This window comes from Zymoseptoria tritici, chromosome 2 (genome assembly GCF_000219625.1).
Source record: "Zymoseptoria tritici IPO323 chromosome 2, whole genome shotgun sequence".
Classification (NCBI taxonomy): domain Eukaryota; kingdom Fungi; phylum Ascomycota; class Dothideomycetes; order Mycosphaerellales; family Mycosphaerellaceae; genus Zymoseptoria; species Zymoseptoria tritici.
In genome coordinates, this window is record NC_018217.1 from 3,064,502 (window position 1) to 3,080,165 (window position 15,664).

A 15,664-nucleotide genomic window follows, 5' to 3' on the forward strand; every position below is an offset into this window, starting at 1 on the left:
TCGGGCACTGTGCGCTGTCCGATTCACAAGATGCGTTGCCGGTATGTTGATGGTTTGGGTGTGAGGAGGAAGGAGGAAACGAAGGAAGCGCAGAGGGTGAAACTTCTCTTCCGCCTTCGGTAGGCGGTGGCAAAGAACCTCATCTGTGACTCGATTAGTATGATGGGGTCTTGCGCAAGTGTCGTATTCATTGTGCCAACCTCCGGTGTCGTGGGATCTTGGGGGTCAGGACGCGGGTAGGTGTGCTTATCGTTGTCGCTGTAGAAGACAGAAGAAGTGAGGATGTAAGAAAGTAGAAGAAGATCAAGAGAACCTAGAGTGGAGAAGCAAATAAATAGCCTAGTGGCGGCAATTTGGGTACACAGCCCCAAAGTGCTGGTGAATTGCAGCGTTTGTAATGAGACCAGGAATTGCTTCGCTTGGAGTACGTGCCCCCTCCGGTCCCCTTGCAAGTCACCCACAACACCGAAGCAACTCTGCGATTGTTTCAGGTAGTCGAGCCAACATGGACGGTAAAGGGAACAAGAGAAAGCGCCACGAGAAGGCGAGGAAGACGACGGCGCCGCCAATCGTCAACCCGCGCAGCATACACGAACGAGACATCGCTGGACTCGAGGTACGTACTCGACACCACTGGCGCACTGTGCAACAGGTTACTGACCGGCTACAGGCACCGCATCCAACTTACGATCTTCTCTGGAGTATCGAAGAGCCTCCTGACGACCTTACGACCGTGCAACTCCCAGGAATAAATACAGATGCAGTCCAGGACCAGTTGCGCAACAAGAACTTCGAGTCATCCGAACTGGGTACACTCACCTGGCTCAGATCGGGCAGTGTCCTGCCGCTGCTTTGGGCTTTCAGCAAGGATCTCAAACAGCATGCGGTGGTCTCGAGCTCGAGGTGAAGGGTCTTGCGGAGAGAGACTGTACGAATATCATCGTGCGCATAAGCCAGGCTGCCACGGATATGTCGGAAGGAAAAGAAAACGCAAAAGAGAAGGCGGTCAATGTCTGCGCTCGTCACACATGGATACTTGCCAACAAGAACCAGGATATTCTCATCAACAGCTTCGGTGCGAGCCCAGACAATCCGAAGAAGATCCTATCAATCTGCGCTGCGGTGCTCCTCACTCTGGTCATGGATCTTGATACCAGACCGATGGGGTTCTTCGCCGTGTTACTCCACAGTGAGCTTGTGTGGCCGATGCCTGCGCAATTTCGAACCAAATGGGAGGCATTCTTCAAAATTCCTCTGGCTCCTTGTGAGAAGAACGACGAGACTCTGTTTGTGTCGGAAGACGAAGATGGCGAGAGCGACGACCGCCCGAACATTGATACAGTCTTGCGACACGAGCCCTGTCACAGGCCAATCTTCAGAATCGCTGCGTTGACGACAAGAGAGAAGCTCGTACACTTGCGCGCTTGCGAATATCTCGTGCGCTTTGGGCCCGTGTCCTTCGACAGTCTGGCCCACCTCTTCGCATACCGCAACATCTTCGAGCTGCTTGAGTACCACCAGGCCAATAGGAGGGACTTCATCAGCGTCAAGCTCATCAAGCATGGTGAAGCTGGCTTGAGCGTTTGGGCTCTGGGACCAGCGCAACCCGTGGAGACGTCAACTTCAGACAGGGTGTTCAGGGGGAAGGTCGGATTATTCACTCGCCGAGCTGCGATTCTCGAAATCGTGCCAGAAGGCAAGAGTGAGTCATTCCCACCTGTGTGTCCTCAACTCCGCGCTCAAGAGAGCGCCTCCGTAGCCAATGTCCGCGACCAAGCCACCGAAAACAATAACGTGGCGATCAAGCGCGCACACACCGAGGAAGTCGATAGGCTGAAGGAAACGATCGAGGGATACAAGAAAGGCGCGGTCGAATTGCACGACCACTACAAAAAGAAGGCAGCGGAAGAGTCCCAGAAACAAGCAGACGCAAAAAAAGAGGAGAACGCCGATCACCAGACCCGGCTCAGAGCGTTGGAGATTGAGAATGAGATGCTCCTCAAGCTCGATGAAGTGAGCAAGACGAGGATTCAGGAGCTCGAATATGCCAGCGAACAAGCGGCGCTCAAAGCAGCCGCTGACCAGGCGAAGTACCAGGCACTTGTCAGCAAGCTCAGCGCTCTGAACGGACCTTGAGAGTCGGAAGCTGCGTGGAGATTCGAGGACGTGTTGGGCGAATTGTGCGCGGCGTTTTGGGTGTATTGAGCGGTGCAATGTCGTGCTGCTGATGTTTGTTATCGAATTGCGGAAGTTGAAAGGGTCCTGAGAAGTAAATCGAGTTGACATCGAGTCGAGATAGATAGCTTTGTAAGGTGTCGCAAATACGCATTTCCTTTTCTCAGCAGGTGTCGGCGCGTGGTCACTCCCCAGGTCACCCACGCAATCAGTATCGACGGACCCGAGGTATGTGCCATCAACAGAGCACGATGTTTCTGCGCATGATGTTGACGAGTCGTAGACGCAAGATGAAGGTGCCATGAGCCTTTGGAACATTCTCGAGCCGATCAGAATCCCGGAAGTCAAATTGCCGGAGTTCGATAGCAGTCTCATCAAAGCGTGGTTCGCATACAAGAGTATTGTCGCTTCGAAGATCGCAATAACAAATCTCCAGATATCTGGCGGCGTCCAACTTATACTCGACGCATTTTTGAAGGGTCTCCAACGCCAGGCCTCGCAGTCTTGCTTCCAAATGGTCTCCTGAGTCGTGTCGCAGTACAACGGATATTGCCATGCGCCTTGACCGCGGAAGATTTGAGAACCACAACGGCGCCCGTGTTGTCTGCGCCCGATACACCTGGATTATGGCGAACAAGAATCAGAATACCTTCATCAACCATTTCAGCTCTGATGAGTCAAAGCCGGAGACCATCCTATCGATTTACGCGGCGGTGCTATCCACAGTTATCGAAAATTTCGAGTCCGCTCTTGACGACGGAGCTTTTGCCGTTCTGTTCAAAAGCAGGCTTATCATGCCCATGCAAGTGGAGCTTCGCGAGCGGTGAAAGTCGTAATTCCCGCTCACAATGTATATTCGAAGCTTTCGACGCCCTGAGACGCGCTCGCGAGGGCCAGGCGAGCGGACGTCGTTCGAAGCGAACCAGCCAATGGCAGCGACCACAGCGGTTTGAACAGGAGTTGGGAACAAGAAGCTGAACGGTAAATCGAGGGTTGGACAGGCATCTTGAGCGCGGCGTTTCGGGTGATTCTGGGCGGTTCTCGCCGAAGCGTCGCTCTCCAGTTGTCGCTGTCTGTTTGCGAGAGAGAGATTCAGGCAACCTCCTCGGGGCCAGACCATTGTATTAATCGACCGACCGCTAGGGAGACGCGAAAGTAGTGTCGAAGGAGTCGCTCTCCGGTTGCAAGAGACTCGAGCAATCAGATTGAGGCCAGATGAACGTTTCAATCGGCCACTTGAGAGACGGGTGTTGAATGTCACTCCCAGGATGCGAGAGAAAACCGAACAATCAAGTCGAGGCCAGGAAATTGTATCAATCGACAGCTAGGGAGAGGCGGAAGTAGTGTCGGAGGCGTCGCTACCCGGTCCAAAGGAAGACTGAAGCAATCAACCCGAGGCCAGAAGATCGTCTCAGTCAACTTTTGGAGAGAGGTGGGTCAAGCGTCGCTCGCCAACTGCGGGAGACAGACTGAAGCAATTACCTCGAGGTCAGACATTCCAACCAGTCGACATTTGTCGTCGAGAGATGGATGAAGTGTCACTCCGCGGTTGCGAGAGAGACTCACGCAATCACCTCGAGGCCAGACATTCAAATCGACCGGCCTCTGAAGAGAGGTAGCGTCGCTCTCCGAATGTCAGGGTTCGTCAGGCAACCAGCTCGAGGCCAGACAGACGAATCAGTCGGCCTCTGCAGAGAGGTAAAGTGTCGCTCTCCAGATGCGAAGGTAATCAAGCAATTATTCCGAAGCCAGAAAATCGAATCGCTAGGCGCCTGTGGAGAGGCGTGCTCGACTTTTGCCATCGACACTCCGTCCCGTGCTATCCAATGCCGGCCGATAGGTTTACTGACAGACCTTCCGTTGGCATAGTCTTTCCGGAGACGAGTTCGCAGATTCGGATATAGCCAAGGCTTTGCTCGCATAAAGGTCGACTCGAGTGCTGAAGCTTCAGATGGCCAGTAAGAGACGGATTGCCGGAGCTGCAGGAGTTGCCTTGATTGGGAGACTCATCGAAGAGATCAGCGGGGAGACGATGGCTTTGCTGGAATTCATCACGGGCCGATAGCGTCCGTAAGAGGAAGACACTCGCTGCTAGCACGTGGCGCTCAGAGGTCCCGGCCGCAGGAGGGGGCGGCAGGCCAACGACAGCGACCACATTGGACCTCGGGGAGCAGAAGCTGCTCATAGATTCGAGCGCAGTCCGATCACACTTGTAGGGCATCCCAGGCGAGTTGGGCGGATTGGTGTTGTGTGGTGTGGCATCCGCCGTGAATTTGCAACGTCATTCGGCTGTTGCGTTCGCATGTCCAGTAACTGCGTCGGCGGCAGACAGCTGAACGGTAGGTTTAATGGAGAGTCAAATGCATGTTCGAGCTTGCAATGCCAGAATTGCTCTTGAGAGCGAAGCTGCATGTCTTGCAATTTGTCATAGCTTCTTGAAGTAAGCGTGATGCAAACGGTCACATCCAGTCAATAGTCTAGAGTCCCATGGCAACGGTCGAATCAATGCTGCAGCCTCGGAATCTGTTGCTTGGATCCTGACCATGGTTGCCAAGCGGTATAGCCATCGGCAGACGCGATGTGACTTCGCGAATGAGCTTGTTACTCGAGCGATCTGGTCGTCTGTCACATCTTGATTCGCTGCGAACTTCGCTGACGTCCGTACTTGATCACACTCCCGAGCAAGTGCAGTACACCTTCAGTGAGTCTATGCCATTATGGAGAGGCGCTCGACGGTATGTCATAAGCACTTTCCGTCCTCGTGCGATTCGAGGCCTTGGCCCAGAGTTCTTAGCCCGTATTAATGATTGGACATCAAGATGGAGGACTGCTTGGTTTGGTAGAAGACGGTGGAATCTCCGAGGCTGCAATCGATAGCGTAGGCGTCCAGATACCCGACTTCAATCTCGTCAAAGTACTGCGTGGGATTTCACGGAGGTGGCGTATTGTTGGGTCTTCCGATTGTGATAATCGGTTATGGATCGATAAGAAGCAAGGAGTACTACCATCGACACCAGTGCAGTTGTTTCAGCGACACCATCGGATATGGATGCAGCCTGGCCGCTAGTCTCGATGGGCCGATTCCGCTGCCAGTTCCAAATAGGATACCATGCAGGTATATCCAGGTCAAGGCATTTCGTCGATGATAGCGTGTAGGCTCGAAAGTCGGTCGTAATATTGTTCGCTCAAATTTGGCCGAGACACCTCCTGGACTGGAGAAGTCTTCTGTACGGCCGCTTGTCATCAGCTGCGATTACCATGTGACTTGTCAGTACGCCTCGGTACAACCGAGCTGATAGTAGCTCGTGCCATCATGCCCAGTGCTGTACAAGACTAAGTCTCCTTCCAGTAGACCTGCGAAAGTGCGGTGTCTGCTGTGTCAGGCTCTTGCTGAAGTAACGACATTCCATCAGACTAAGTCGTCTCAGATGCCCGAACGAGACCGGCAGAAGGTCTGCTGTGGTCGAGATGCGGATCGTAATGTGATGTTCAACGCGAGGTGAAGTGAAGAAGTGAGGTCAAGGTGAAAGTCCACCACATCTTGGCAAGGGCGGCTGATCGCCAACTCCACGCGATCACAGACGCCACGAGTTTATGCTGACCCAGCTTTGCCAGCCAGGAACCAGCTGTCAACATTTCCCATTGCCTCACACATCCACCTTGAACTCACTCCTCAACCCTCCCACCACCTCCCCAAGCCACCGCTCCAAATGATCTACACCACCCAAATCGTCCGCCTCGACGGCCTCACCCTCGTAGCCTCCGTCGACGACGCCCAAGCCTCCGACCTCGCCGAACTAAAAGGCAACATCCGCCAAGTCATCAAAAAACTGACCCCCAACTCGGAACCGCGAGCATCTCTCGAAAGCGCAAATTACACAATCCAGTCAGTAAAACCCCATCCCCCCATCCTGTCCGTCCCCACAGCGCATCCCCACCGCTAACGCTCCACAAAGCTACGTCCTCGCCGACACAATCGCCTACCTCGCCATAACCGAACGCTCCTACCCCAAAAAGCTCGCCCTGACCTACCTCGAAGACGTCCGCGCCGAATTCCAAACCTCCTACGATCGCTCCGCATACCTCGATCCCCAACTGCGACCCTACGCGTACGGAGAATTCGATCGTTTCATCGAGCGCACCAAAAAAACCTACCAGGACTCCCGGGCGACGGACAATTTGGGTCGCTTGAACGACGAATTGAAAGATGTGACGCAAGTCATGACGAAGAATATCGAGGATCTGTTGTATCGGGGGGACTCGTTGGAGAAGATGGGTATGCACACTTCCAGTTCCGGAGCATTGGCTGGCGGGTTCTAAGGAAGGTTGGCTGACACGATGCGAATAGGTGACATGTCCTCCCGACTAAGAGAGGACTCGGCAAAGTACAAGCGCGCCGCGGTACGGATCAACTGGGAATTGCTGCTCAAACAATACGGACCATTCGCAGGGTTGGGACTGGTGATTCTGCTGTTGTTGGTGTGGAGGTTTTGGTGATGGGGGAGAATTATCCATTTGGTGAGAATTTAGCGTGGCGTTATCTTGTTTGCGGGGGGGAGAAGAAGTACAGAACGAATAAGCATTTGATGGCGTTTGCGTTGGTCCGATGGGATTTTGGAGAAGCGCGGCGTTTTGATGATCGCTGAGCTAGGTAGGAGTCGGGTTGCAGACTTGCGATTGCGCGTGGGAGACGAAGAGAGCAGTACATGGTTGCGTTGACCCCCAAGTCGACTCGGAGTATCGCGAGAGAGAGGCGCCAAAGAAAACGGCGTGTACACGAGGAATTCGCCCACGATGCTCACAACCCTGACCGAAGTGCTCAAAACATCGTGACGCTGCAGCAAGAAGACAGAGTCCGATAGCCGCCTTGACGCTATTCAAAATTTGGAAGCGAGAATCGTTTGAACATGCATCTAGCCTGCACGAGATCGTGTCTCACGTCGTTTCCAGGCGCCCCCTTGCATTTCAGAATTTATGACACCTCTCCAATCGATCTTCACAAGACTCCAGATCACCTCACTTCACTTCAACAAGACCACAAAACCACAAGACCAGGCAGTCTTGCGCCGACAAGGTTGAAAATGTTGATCTTAACAATCTTCGCACTACTCCTCCTCTGCTCTCTCTTCATTCTCCTCCTCAGATCGCTCACCACAAGGAATGGCACACCGAATTAGTATGATTCTCGTCATGGCTTTTAATTCCAAAAGCGACAGACAACTGACATACCCGGCAGCGCCTCAATAATGGAAGCCGGCTACGTGGTCCATCCCTCCCACCACCTACACACTCACAACCACCACATCCAACCCACAACCTAACGCCAGCCAACAAGAAGAATCCCTTTTTAAATCAACGCACTCAGCACACTCTCCCTCTTCCCACACATCTCCTCCCACTCCCCTTCAATCTCACTCAGAACCGTCACCGCACCACCCGCTCCGACTTTCCAAATCCCTTCCCCCTCCTTACCCTCAGTTTTGTCATCACTCCACGAATACGCCGTCCGAATAACAACCGAAAAATCCCCTCCGCCACCAACATCCAGATACCCAATCACGCCGGCATACAATCCTCTCGGTTTCCCCTCCTCAATCTCCTGGAGTAATTCGCAGGACCGCTTTTTCGGTGCGCCAGTCATGGATCCCGGTGGGAGGGAGGCGGCGAGCACACTGATGCCGGAGTGAGAGGGAGACAGTGTTCCCTCGATGACGGAGACGAGTTGGTAGACGGAGGGGTATTCTTCGACGGACATGAGTTTGGGGACGTGGACTGCGGTGACTCTATCATCACATCAGAAGTCAGCAGGGTGTCGGGTCGGGTGAAAGGGAAGGCGAGGAAACAACGAACCCATCAACCCCACTCAAATCATGCCGGATCAAATCCACAATCATCAAATTCTCCGCCCTCTCCTTCGGACTCGCCAGAATTTCCTCCGCTTTCTTCCTCGTCATATCTGGACCTTTCTTCACCGTTCCCTTGATGGGTCGGAATTGGCATTCCCCCGTGCGGGACCAGGAGAGGAAGCGTTCAGGGCTGGAGCTCACGATGGAGAGGGAGGGGCCGGTGGTGGGAGGTTGGAGGTGGAGGTAAGCGGCAAAAGGGGCGGGGTTGCGGGTTCGGAGACGGGTGTAAAGGGACCAGGCGGAGGATGTGGTGGAGAGGGTGGTTTGGTCGGTTAGGCAGAGTTCGTAGGAGGAGCCGGCGCGGAGGTGGGATTGGCAGGTGGAGACTTTGGCGCAGTAGGTTACTTTTTGGGGAGCGAGGAGGATGGTTATGGGAGGATTGGTGATGACTAGCGGAGGTAGGGTGGATTCTGTTGTGTTGAGATATTGTTGTAGAGTGGATTTGGTATTGACCAGCCAGGAGGAGTCGGTGCAGCGCAAGGATTGAATGTATACAGACTGCTCCTTGTGGTCAACGACGATGCTGCGCTCGATGAACACGAACCAGAGATCCGGTCGATCGGCGTGAGCACCACTCGGAGGGACGTCGATAGTTTCCAGGCCAGCTTCGTATGAAACGTATCCGATGGGTCCACCCCAGAATGGGAGATGTCCTGGACCGCCTGACGCTTTGTTTTCCCTCACGATGGCATCTAACGTCGAGAATGCCTCATCGATGTTTGCAGACTTGCTTGATTGAATGTCGCCATTGCTAGATATCTCCAGCACGCTGGTGCTTGTGAAGTATCGGATCTGCTCCGAGGTTGAGTCTGGCAGACCGATGATGCTGAAGCGTCCAGTCTCCGGGTTGACTTGTTTCCCATTTCGTGAGCCAGACTCTAGGAGAAGCGGTTCGACGGCTGCCTTGTTGGCTCGCAGTGCGTCGACTAGACGAGCTACGTCGATTGGCCGTGCGGCGTCCAGTCTACGCCATATGACTTGGCGGGTAGGTTTTGCGTCTTCAACAAGGATCTCAAAGCCATTCGTATTGGCGGTGATCGAATTGAGAGCTTTCGCTGGTCTTTCTGGACGAGCTGCCCTCCACATCTCAACTTGCTCCCACCACTTCCCAATCAATTTCTGCCCCTGCTCATTCGTACAAATCGACTCGGGATGATACTGCACACCCCAGAACGGCTTCTCGCAATGCCTTACAGCCATCAAAATCGGACCATTGGAAACATTCATCAGATCCCAAGCCAATGGCATCAGCTCCGGACACTGCTCAGACAACTCCCAGAAACTCGGAACCTTGCCATCCGTTTCAATCTTGACATGAAGAGAATGATACTGCGTCGCCACAACCTTGCCCGTATCAGCGAAGACATCTTTCCCGCGATGCGTCACCATGGACATGATGCCATGTCTCGGCTCCTTGAGTCTTTCGACTCGGGCGCCAAAAGCGAGACATAGGCTCTGGAATCCTAGGCAGATTCCTAGCACTGGCAAGAGATGTTCATCCGATAAGGTCCATAGTTTGGCGATCAATCCAATATCCTGGGCATGGGAAGGGTGGCCAGGTCCGGGACCTGCGACAACTGCATCGAATTCATGGAGAAAGGCGAAGAAGGCTTCGTCGTTGAGGACAAAGCGCGGGTCGTCGATTTTGATGCTAGTGACAGATACAGGGAGCTCCGCTTCGAGCAGAGCGATGATTGAATTGGAGAAGGAGTCGTAGGCGTCGATGAAGAGGATGGGGAGGAGTGGCATGTAGAGGTGAGGTTGGTTCGGGGCGAGTCAAGTCGGAGGGAGTCGCGTCTTGAGGTCTCCCTGCCTGGTTCCGTCTGACTGTAGATTGCCTGAAAATGTTGTGCAGTCCTGAAATGGGTCTCTCAGACCATGCTGCCGAACAGGGTGGGGTTCAAGTGTTGAGATCTCATTGTTCATGTCATGTCGTAATGGTCAAGCAGAAAAATGGAGATCGACCGGGCCGGAACCTTGTCAATAGCCGGTCTTGCGCCGGACTCCCTTCCCTTGACTCCCGTCCTTCCCTATCGACGACACGAGGACATCTCATCGGTACCATCATGTCTTATCTTACAACATTTCCATCCCGATGACCTGCCATCCCACGTAGACACATGTCAAATACCTTATGTCTCATGTAGTGCTCGTACTCCTCTGCTGTGCGCATCCCACCACCGCAGGTATAGAAACAAGATTGGCTGATGATCCCGATCCGATCGGTAGAACTACTAGAACTAGTATCCCATACCCATGTGACCGGGCATGGGCTGACGGCTGACGGGTAAGCAACAAGCAACAAGCAAGCATCTCGTCACCAGGACAAGGAAGGTCTGCAACCACCCCCCCAGCTGCGTCGCGTCGTTGATAAGGGCAACCATCACGCAACTGCAAGACACGGACTTTTCCCGTCCCTTTTCTCAAGAAACTTCATTTCCTTTTCCAGCGACGCCAGAATTTCAGACTTTCTCTCCAAAACAAACACGAGAAGAATACCAAAACAGCCCACTCCCACAAGCCAAGATGTCGGATCCAGTCAAAGAGACCAACGGCGTGCCTGCTGTCGAGGGTATGCTCCTTTTTCACAACCTCGCCTACCGACCACAGCTAACATCCCCCTCCAGCTCACCCTCCGGTCGCCGCCGTCGAGCCTGCCGCGCCTGCCGTCACCACAACAGAAGCCCCGGCCGCCGTCCCAGCAGAGGCTCCCAAGGTCGAAGCCAACACCGCTGCCGCCGCCGCGCCGCCCACGCCAGCTGCCGCCCCGAAGCAGAAGCTCACCGACCGCGTCATCGCGAAGATCAAGGGCCTCTTGAACAAGGAGAAGAAGACTACGACGGCTTGATGAGTGTGACAAGTCTGACGGCGCGTTCGATGATACCCTTCTGATTACTGCGAGGTGGAGATGGGAGGTGGAATTAATGGAGGTGAAACTGTGTTGGTAATGGAGAGATGGAGGTAATGGGCAAGAAGTAATGGGATGGTATGAAAATTGTCAGTCTGTCTGAGAGGTGGTATCACCGCGAGTGTTTCTTGTTTGTTCGTACCGTCTTTGACTGCGCTTTCCAGTGACCTCTTCTTGCAGAAGTGATTCACGCTTCGAGAGCGATCTGGATGTTGCTGCGCTTCTCGAGGGAGTGCCATATGAGTATCGAACACATGTGACCTCACAGTATTCACGTCCATCACTCCGACCACGTGCTCATCACACCGCCCGCACTCATATGCGACCACGTGCGTAACACCATCCTTCCACTCAATCCTCAGGCCACATCATCTCTCTCGCTCACAGACTTTTCACCACCACCACTCCACCTCCAAGACCTCCGTCGTTCTCCAAACTTTCCGAGACAAAACATCAACCTTCCTCTCTCCGACAACACCACATCTCCACCACAACACCACACAAACAACCACCACAATGTCATCCTTCGACCTCTTCGACCCCGACACAACCATGCGCTTCGCCGCTCCCCCCTCCGAAATCGGTCCAACACCCACCCCAGCCAACGTCAACGCCTCCTTCCTCCACGCCCTCCCCACCTCCGGCCCAGCCAGCCTCACCCCCCTTCAAACCCAACAATACGCCGCCCGCGGCGGCATGGACATCGCCACCAACCCACGCAAACGCCCCGCCACTCTCCCTCCCTCTGACTCCGAGTCCGAAACCTCCCTTCCCCCAACAGCTTCCACCGCCCCTCAGAAACGCCGCCGCCCTACCCTCGCCGCGACAATCGACCCCATCATCTCCCCCAAGGAACCCACCCCTCGTCCCATCAAAGTCCGCCAACGAAAAACCAAAGGTCCCCACGCTTCCTCGCGAGTGATCCCGCGTAGTCTCGCCGACTGCGACGCCGCGGATCAAATGCTCATTGAAATGCGCGAAGCCGGATCGGATTGGAATCCCATTCGTGCGAAATGGTTGGAGTTGACGGGGGAGAAGACCGCCACGTCCACTTTGCCGAATCGGTATTCGCGGCTCAAGTACATCACCCAAAACCCCTCCCGTCACCCTCCCCACCTCCCCTCCCCCTGCTGACTCAATGTGTGTGTGTGTTCTCTAGATCAAATTTCACAATCCTCTCCCCCACCGACAACGGGCACCTCCTCTCCGCCAAACGCCGCGTGGAATCCTCCTTCGCCGAACAAAAATGGGACCTCATCGCGAAAGTGGTGCAGGAATTGGGCGGGGAGAATTATGCGGGCGTCGTGTTGAAGCGGCAGTATAAGAAGTTGATGGTCAGTTCCGCCGGAGGGGGAGGGCCGCCGGAGGGGGTGAGGGATGGGGATTTTGAGAGTGAGGAGGAGTAGAGGGAGGGAGGTTGAGAAGGGGTGTGAAGGAGGGGAGGGTTTGAGGGATGAGGGTGAGGAGAGAGAGTGGAGCGGAGGAGTGTGGGAAAGGATGAGGAAAGGATGGCGCTTGATTTCTTCTTTGGTGAACGCGATGGGACATTAGCGATGAGAAAACGTTGTTTGGGTTTTGTTTTCGGCATTTGCACAAAAGGGCCTGAGCCTGGATTTTTGTTTTCGGCATTGCACAAAAGGCGTTGGTCTGGCATATTGTTTTTCCATTGCTGCGCTTCGATGGTTCATGCAGCGCGCTCAGCCAACATGGGCCGAGACAGAGTGCGCAAAACGCTTCTGCTGTGGGAGAGATTGAGCTTGCCAAAATTTGCAGTTTGAGAGTTCTGTAGCTTACAGAATTCGATCAAGCCACAGGTTTCCGCCCTCTAGAGACTAACCTGTCCATAGCAGCGAGTCTTCCGAGGGTTTCTTTGAACCGCATATTTTCCTCTTCGAATCGTACTTCTTTCCAAAACGGCGTTCGCCACTCCCTCACCTCCGATCATGCCTCGGCCCCCTCCTCCTATCGCCACCACCCTCATACGGTGGCGGTCCCCTCTCCTCAAACCTCCTATCTCTCCCTCCTCGATGCCCATGCCCATGCCCACCATGCCCTCTCCGATCATCATACCTCCGATCCCTCTCCCTCTCCCGCAACCTCGTCCTCTCTCTCTCCGCCTCCCGTTCCCTCTCTCTCAACCTCTCCCTCTCCAACTCCCTCCCCACAAGCGGAGGAGCAGGCGCCCGCGAAGAACTTTCCCGCTCACTCCTCCTGTCCTCGAATTCCCTCGAGCGCCCGTCTCGTTCACGTTCCGGTCGGTCAGGAAGACGATGTCGATCACTTCCGTTTCGCTCCCGGGATCGATTGCGGGACAGGGGAACTTCAATTTCTTCTTCGTATTCTTCCCATTCTTCGACGTGGTAACGACTGACTTCCGCTCTCTCGTCGACGGCGCGTTGTGGATTGAGCATGAAGCGTAGCGTGCCGCCACCCTCGGGTTCAGGTTGGAAAGGTCCGGAAGCGGGTTGCTGAGTGGGCTGCAGAGTGTCGGGTTGAGGAGGAGAGACGGGGGTGGGATGACCATTGGCGACGCGAAGAGTGGAAGCTGGACCGCCGTTGGTGTTTTCTGGGGATGTCGGTGGTTGGATGCTGGTGTGTCGTGGGAGGTTGGACTCACTGCATTCTTTGTTGAATGCGAGGCGGATGCGGATCAGGTCGTCGAGTGAGTATTTCGGTCCGAGGATGGTGGCACCTGTGTGGTGGGTGTAGAGGTCCAGGGCGTCGAGGAGGGTTTCCATGACTTCTGCTCGGGTGGTGTACCATTTGCTGATGTTGAGGGCGCGGAGGTCGGGATATACTGAGCAGGTCTTGGTCGTGGATGCGATGGTGCTGAGCTGCACTGCAATCTCAAGACTTGCCAGTGATAAAGTTGCACTCGTTTGCTTGAGCGGTGCAAAAGTGCGGTGCAAGTCCGTGAGAACTGTCCACGCCAATTGCGCAACACTCCTGAGGTCCTCACTCGGAGGCAAGCTCTTGCAAATCTTCACCAGCACCTGATGCGGCGACCGACTGCGGAAGTCGAACGCACCACTCTCCAGTATCAACCTCTCCACTCCCACCACTGCCCTGCTCGGTCCATCGAACATGGGATCATCAGACCCAACCTGCTCATGGCTCGACAACTGCTTCATATTATACGCCGCCGCCAGAATATCCTTGCTCTTCTTCAACGTATCCTCATTTTTGCAACTCGTCAGCAGACTCGCCGCAGCAGCGTCTGACCAGCTGTATTCGCTCGTGGGGTGTGCCAGGCGGAATTTGTGGTAGTAGACGCAAGCGGTCGTGAATGTTCTGATGGGAAGTTGCAGTGCTCGCCGGACATTATCCAGCCAGGTGACTCCTTGCAGACAGAACTGATCTTCACGCGCCGCTGCGATGTTCCTCTCCTGTGCATCGAGTCCGGAAGGTTGAAGGCGCTTCTCGACGGCCGACTGGGTGATGTACGGCGCTGAGACGCGGATGGTCGAGGGGTGCGGGCCGACGATCTTGGGCTCTCCGTTTGACATCCTCTTTGCGGCGCCCATACCGAGAGGGATGAGATTGGGATTGGAGGAGGGGAGTTTTGGCAGCGGTTCGAATGTCGTAGGCTTCTTTCCGCCCATGTCGTTCTTGCCCTTGAGAGTATCGGGTCCGCACGGACCAGCCAAAGCTTGCTGGACCTCAACTTCACGCGCTCGGCTTGAACCTCTGCTATTGTCAACACGAATGATCGGTGCACGCCTTGAGAGGATCTCTTCGTCAAACTTGCGCTTCCTGTCCTGAATATCCTCCGCTGGTATCGCATCTCGCACCTCACTTCGACGCTCGTACTCCGGCGGCGGTCGGGATTCATGGCGGTGGTAGTGGTCTTCGTATCGGGTGCCTTGGTACTCTCTGTCGAAAGGCTCTCTTCGAGCATCGTGTGCCGGCACGTATTGACGTCTTGAAGAGTACTCTCCTGGTGCGTAATGATCCCTCGAAGCGTGTCGTTCTGATACACGCTGCCCTCGCTGCTGCGGCATCGGTGAGGCGTACCGCTCTTGTGGATGTTGCACTCGCTGCTGCGGCATCGGCGAGTAGGACGAGTATCTCTCGGGCAAGGACTCTCTCGGTCGGCTGTCTCTTGAAAACTCCTCCCTCGGCGCAGAGTCTCTTGATACACTCGATCGCATTGCCTCCATCTCCGGGCGTATATACGGTCGAAATACGCCTTTATCGTGCTGCGCATTCTCTCCCGGCAGTCGACCAGTCCTCACAGGCGCCCGCTGAATCGTTTCATTGCCAGGAGCCAGTGCCATCGTGGGCTGCGTCTTCTGCAAACCGCGCGCAGCTTTGATTCGATTCTGCTCGTCAATGACCAGTTTCCAGAGAAATTTCTGTTCGTCCGGGAGAAGTTCTTCGCTCGTGCCCTTGGCGTTGCATTCACGGTTGAGATGGCCTGTCTTCCCGCACAAGACGCAGAGTGGATCTCCGAGAATCTGCGTTGACTGTCAGACACTGCGCGCGCGTTGCGGCTCTGGGATGGTGTTGTGTTGGCAGAACTTACAAAACGATAAACCCTGGCTCCGTTGACAAACGGATTCTTGGACATGCTGGGATTGAAGTGGCGCGAGGCCGGCTCCATAAACCACGCGCGCCCCTGCTGCATGGTTGTGGCTGATGAGCCTTTTGCTCAATCGAAGTGAAGTGTTGGTTC

At 54.8% G+C, this 15,664-nt stretch overlaps 5 protein-coding genes across 5 annotated transcripts; 3 read left to right on the forward strand and 2 right to left on the reverse strand.

Moving 5' to 3' along the window:
* Positions 1-505: 505 nt before the first annotated feature.
* MYCGRDRAFT_91128 (uncharacterized protein) lies at positions 506-2,136 on the forward strand (the record flags this gene model as incomplete). The annotated part of the gene is made up of 2 exons (XM_003855099.1): positions 506-616; positions 829-2,136. The coding sequence occupies 2 exons, from the start codon at positions 506-508 to the stop codon at positions 2,134-2,136; spliced, it is 1,419 nt and encodes a 472-aa protein (XP_003855147.1).
* Positions 2,137-5,847: 3,711 nt separating this feature from the next.
* MYCGRDRAFT_68980 (SNARE complex subunit SEC22) lies at positions 5,848-6,672 on the forward strand (the record flags this gene model as incomplete). The annotated part of the gene is made up of 3 exons (XM_003855100.1): positions 5,848-6,061; positions 6,132-6,451; positions 6,524-6,672. The coding sequence occupies 3 exons, from the start codon at positions 5,886-5,888 to the stop codon at positions 6,670-6,672; spliced, it is 645 nt and encodes a 214-aa protein (XP_003855148.1).
* Positions 6,673-7,522: 850 nt separating this feature from the next.
* On the reverse strand, positions 7,523-9,964 carry MYCGRDRAFT_99292 (uncharacterized protein; the record flags this gene model as incomplete). The annotated part of the gene is made up of 3 exons (XM_003855277.1): positions 7,523-7,958; positions 8,026-9,079; positions 9,152-9,964. The coding sequence occupies 3 exons, from the start codon at positions 9,828-9,830 to the stop codon at positions 7,523-7,525; spliced, it is 2,169 nt and encodes a 722-aa protein (XP_003855325.1).
* A 1,541-nt stretch (positions 9,965-11,505) lies between these two features.
* On the forward strand, positions 11,506-12,123 carry MYCGRDRAFT_91131 (uncharacterized protein; the record flags this gene model as incomplete). Its single annotated transcript, XM_003855101.1, has 1 exon — positions 11,506-12,123. The coding sequence occupies one exon, from the start codon at positions 11,506-11,508 to the stop codon at positions 12,121-12,123; it is 618 nt and encodes a 205-aa protein (XP_003855149.1).
* Positions 12,124-12,920: 797 nt separating this feature from the next.
* MYCGRDRAFT_68986 (uncharacterized protein) lies at positions 12,921-14,552 on the reverse strand (the record flags this gene model as incomplete). Its single annotated transcript, XM_003855276.1, has 2 exons — positions 12,921-13,098; positions 13,303-14,552. The coding sequence occupies 2 exons, from the start codon at positions 14,511-14,513 to the stop codon at positions 12,921-12,923; spliced, it is 1,389 nt and encodes a 462-aa protein (XP_003855324.1).
* Positions 14,553-15,664: the final 1,112 nt, after the last annotated feature.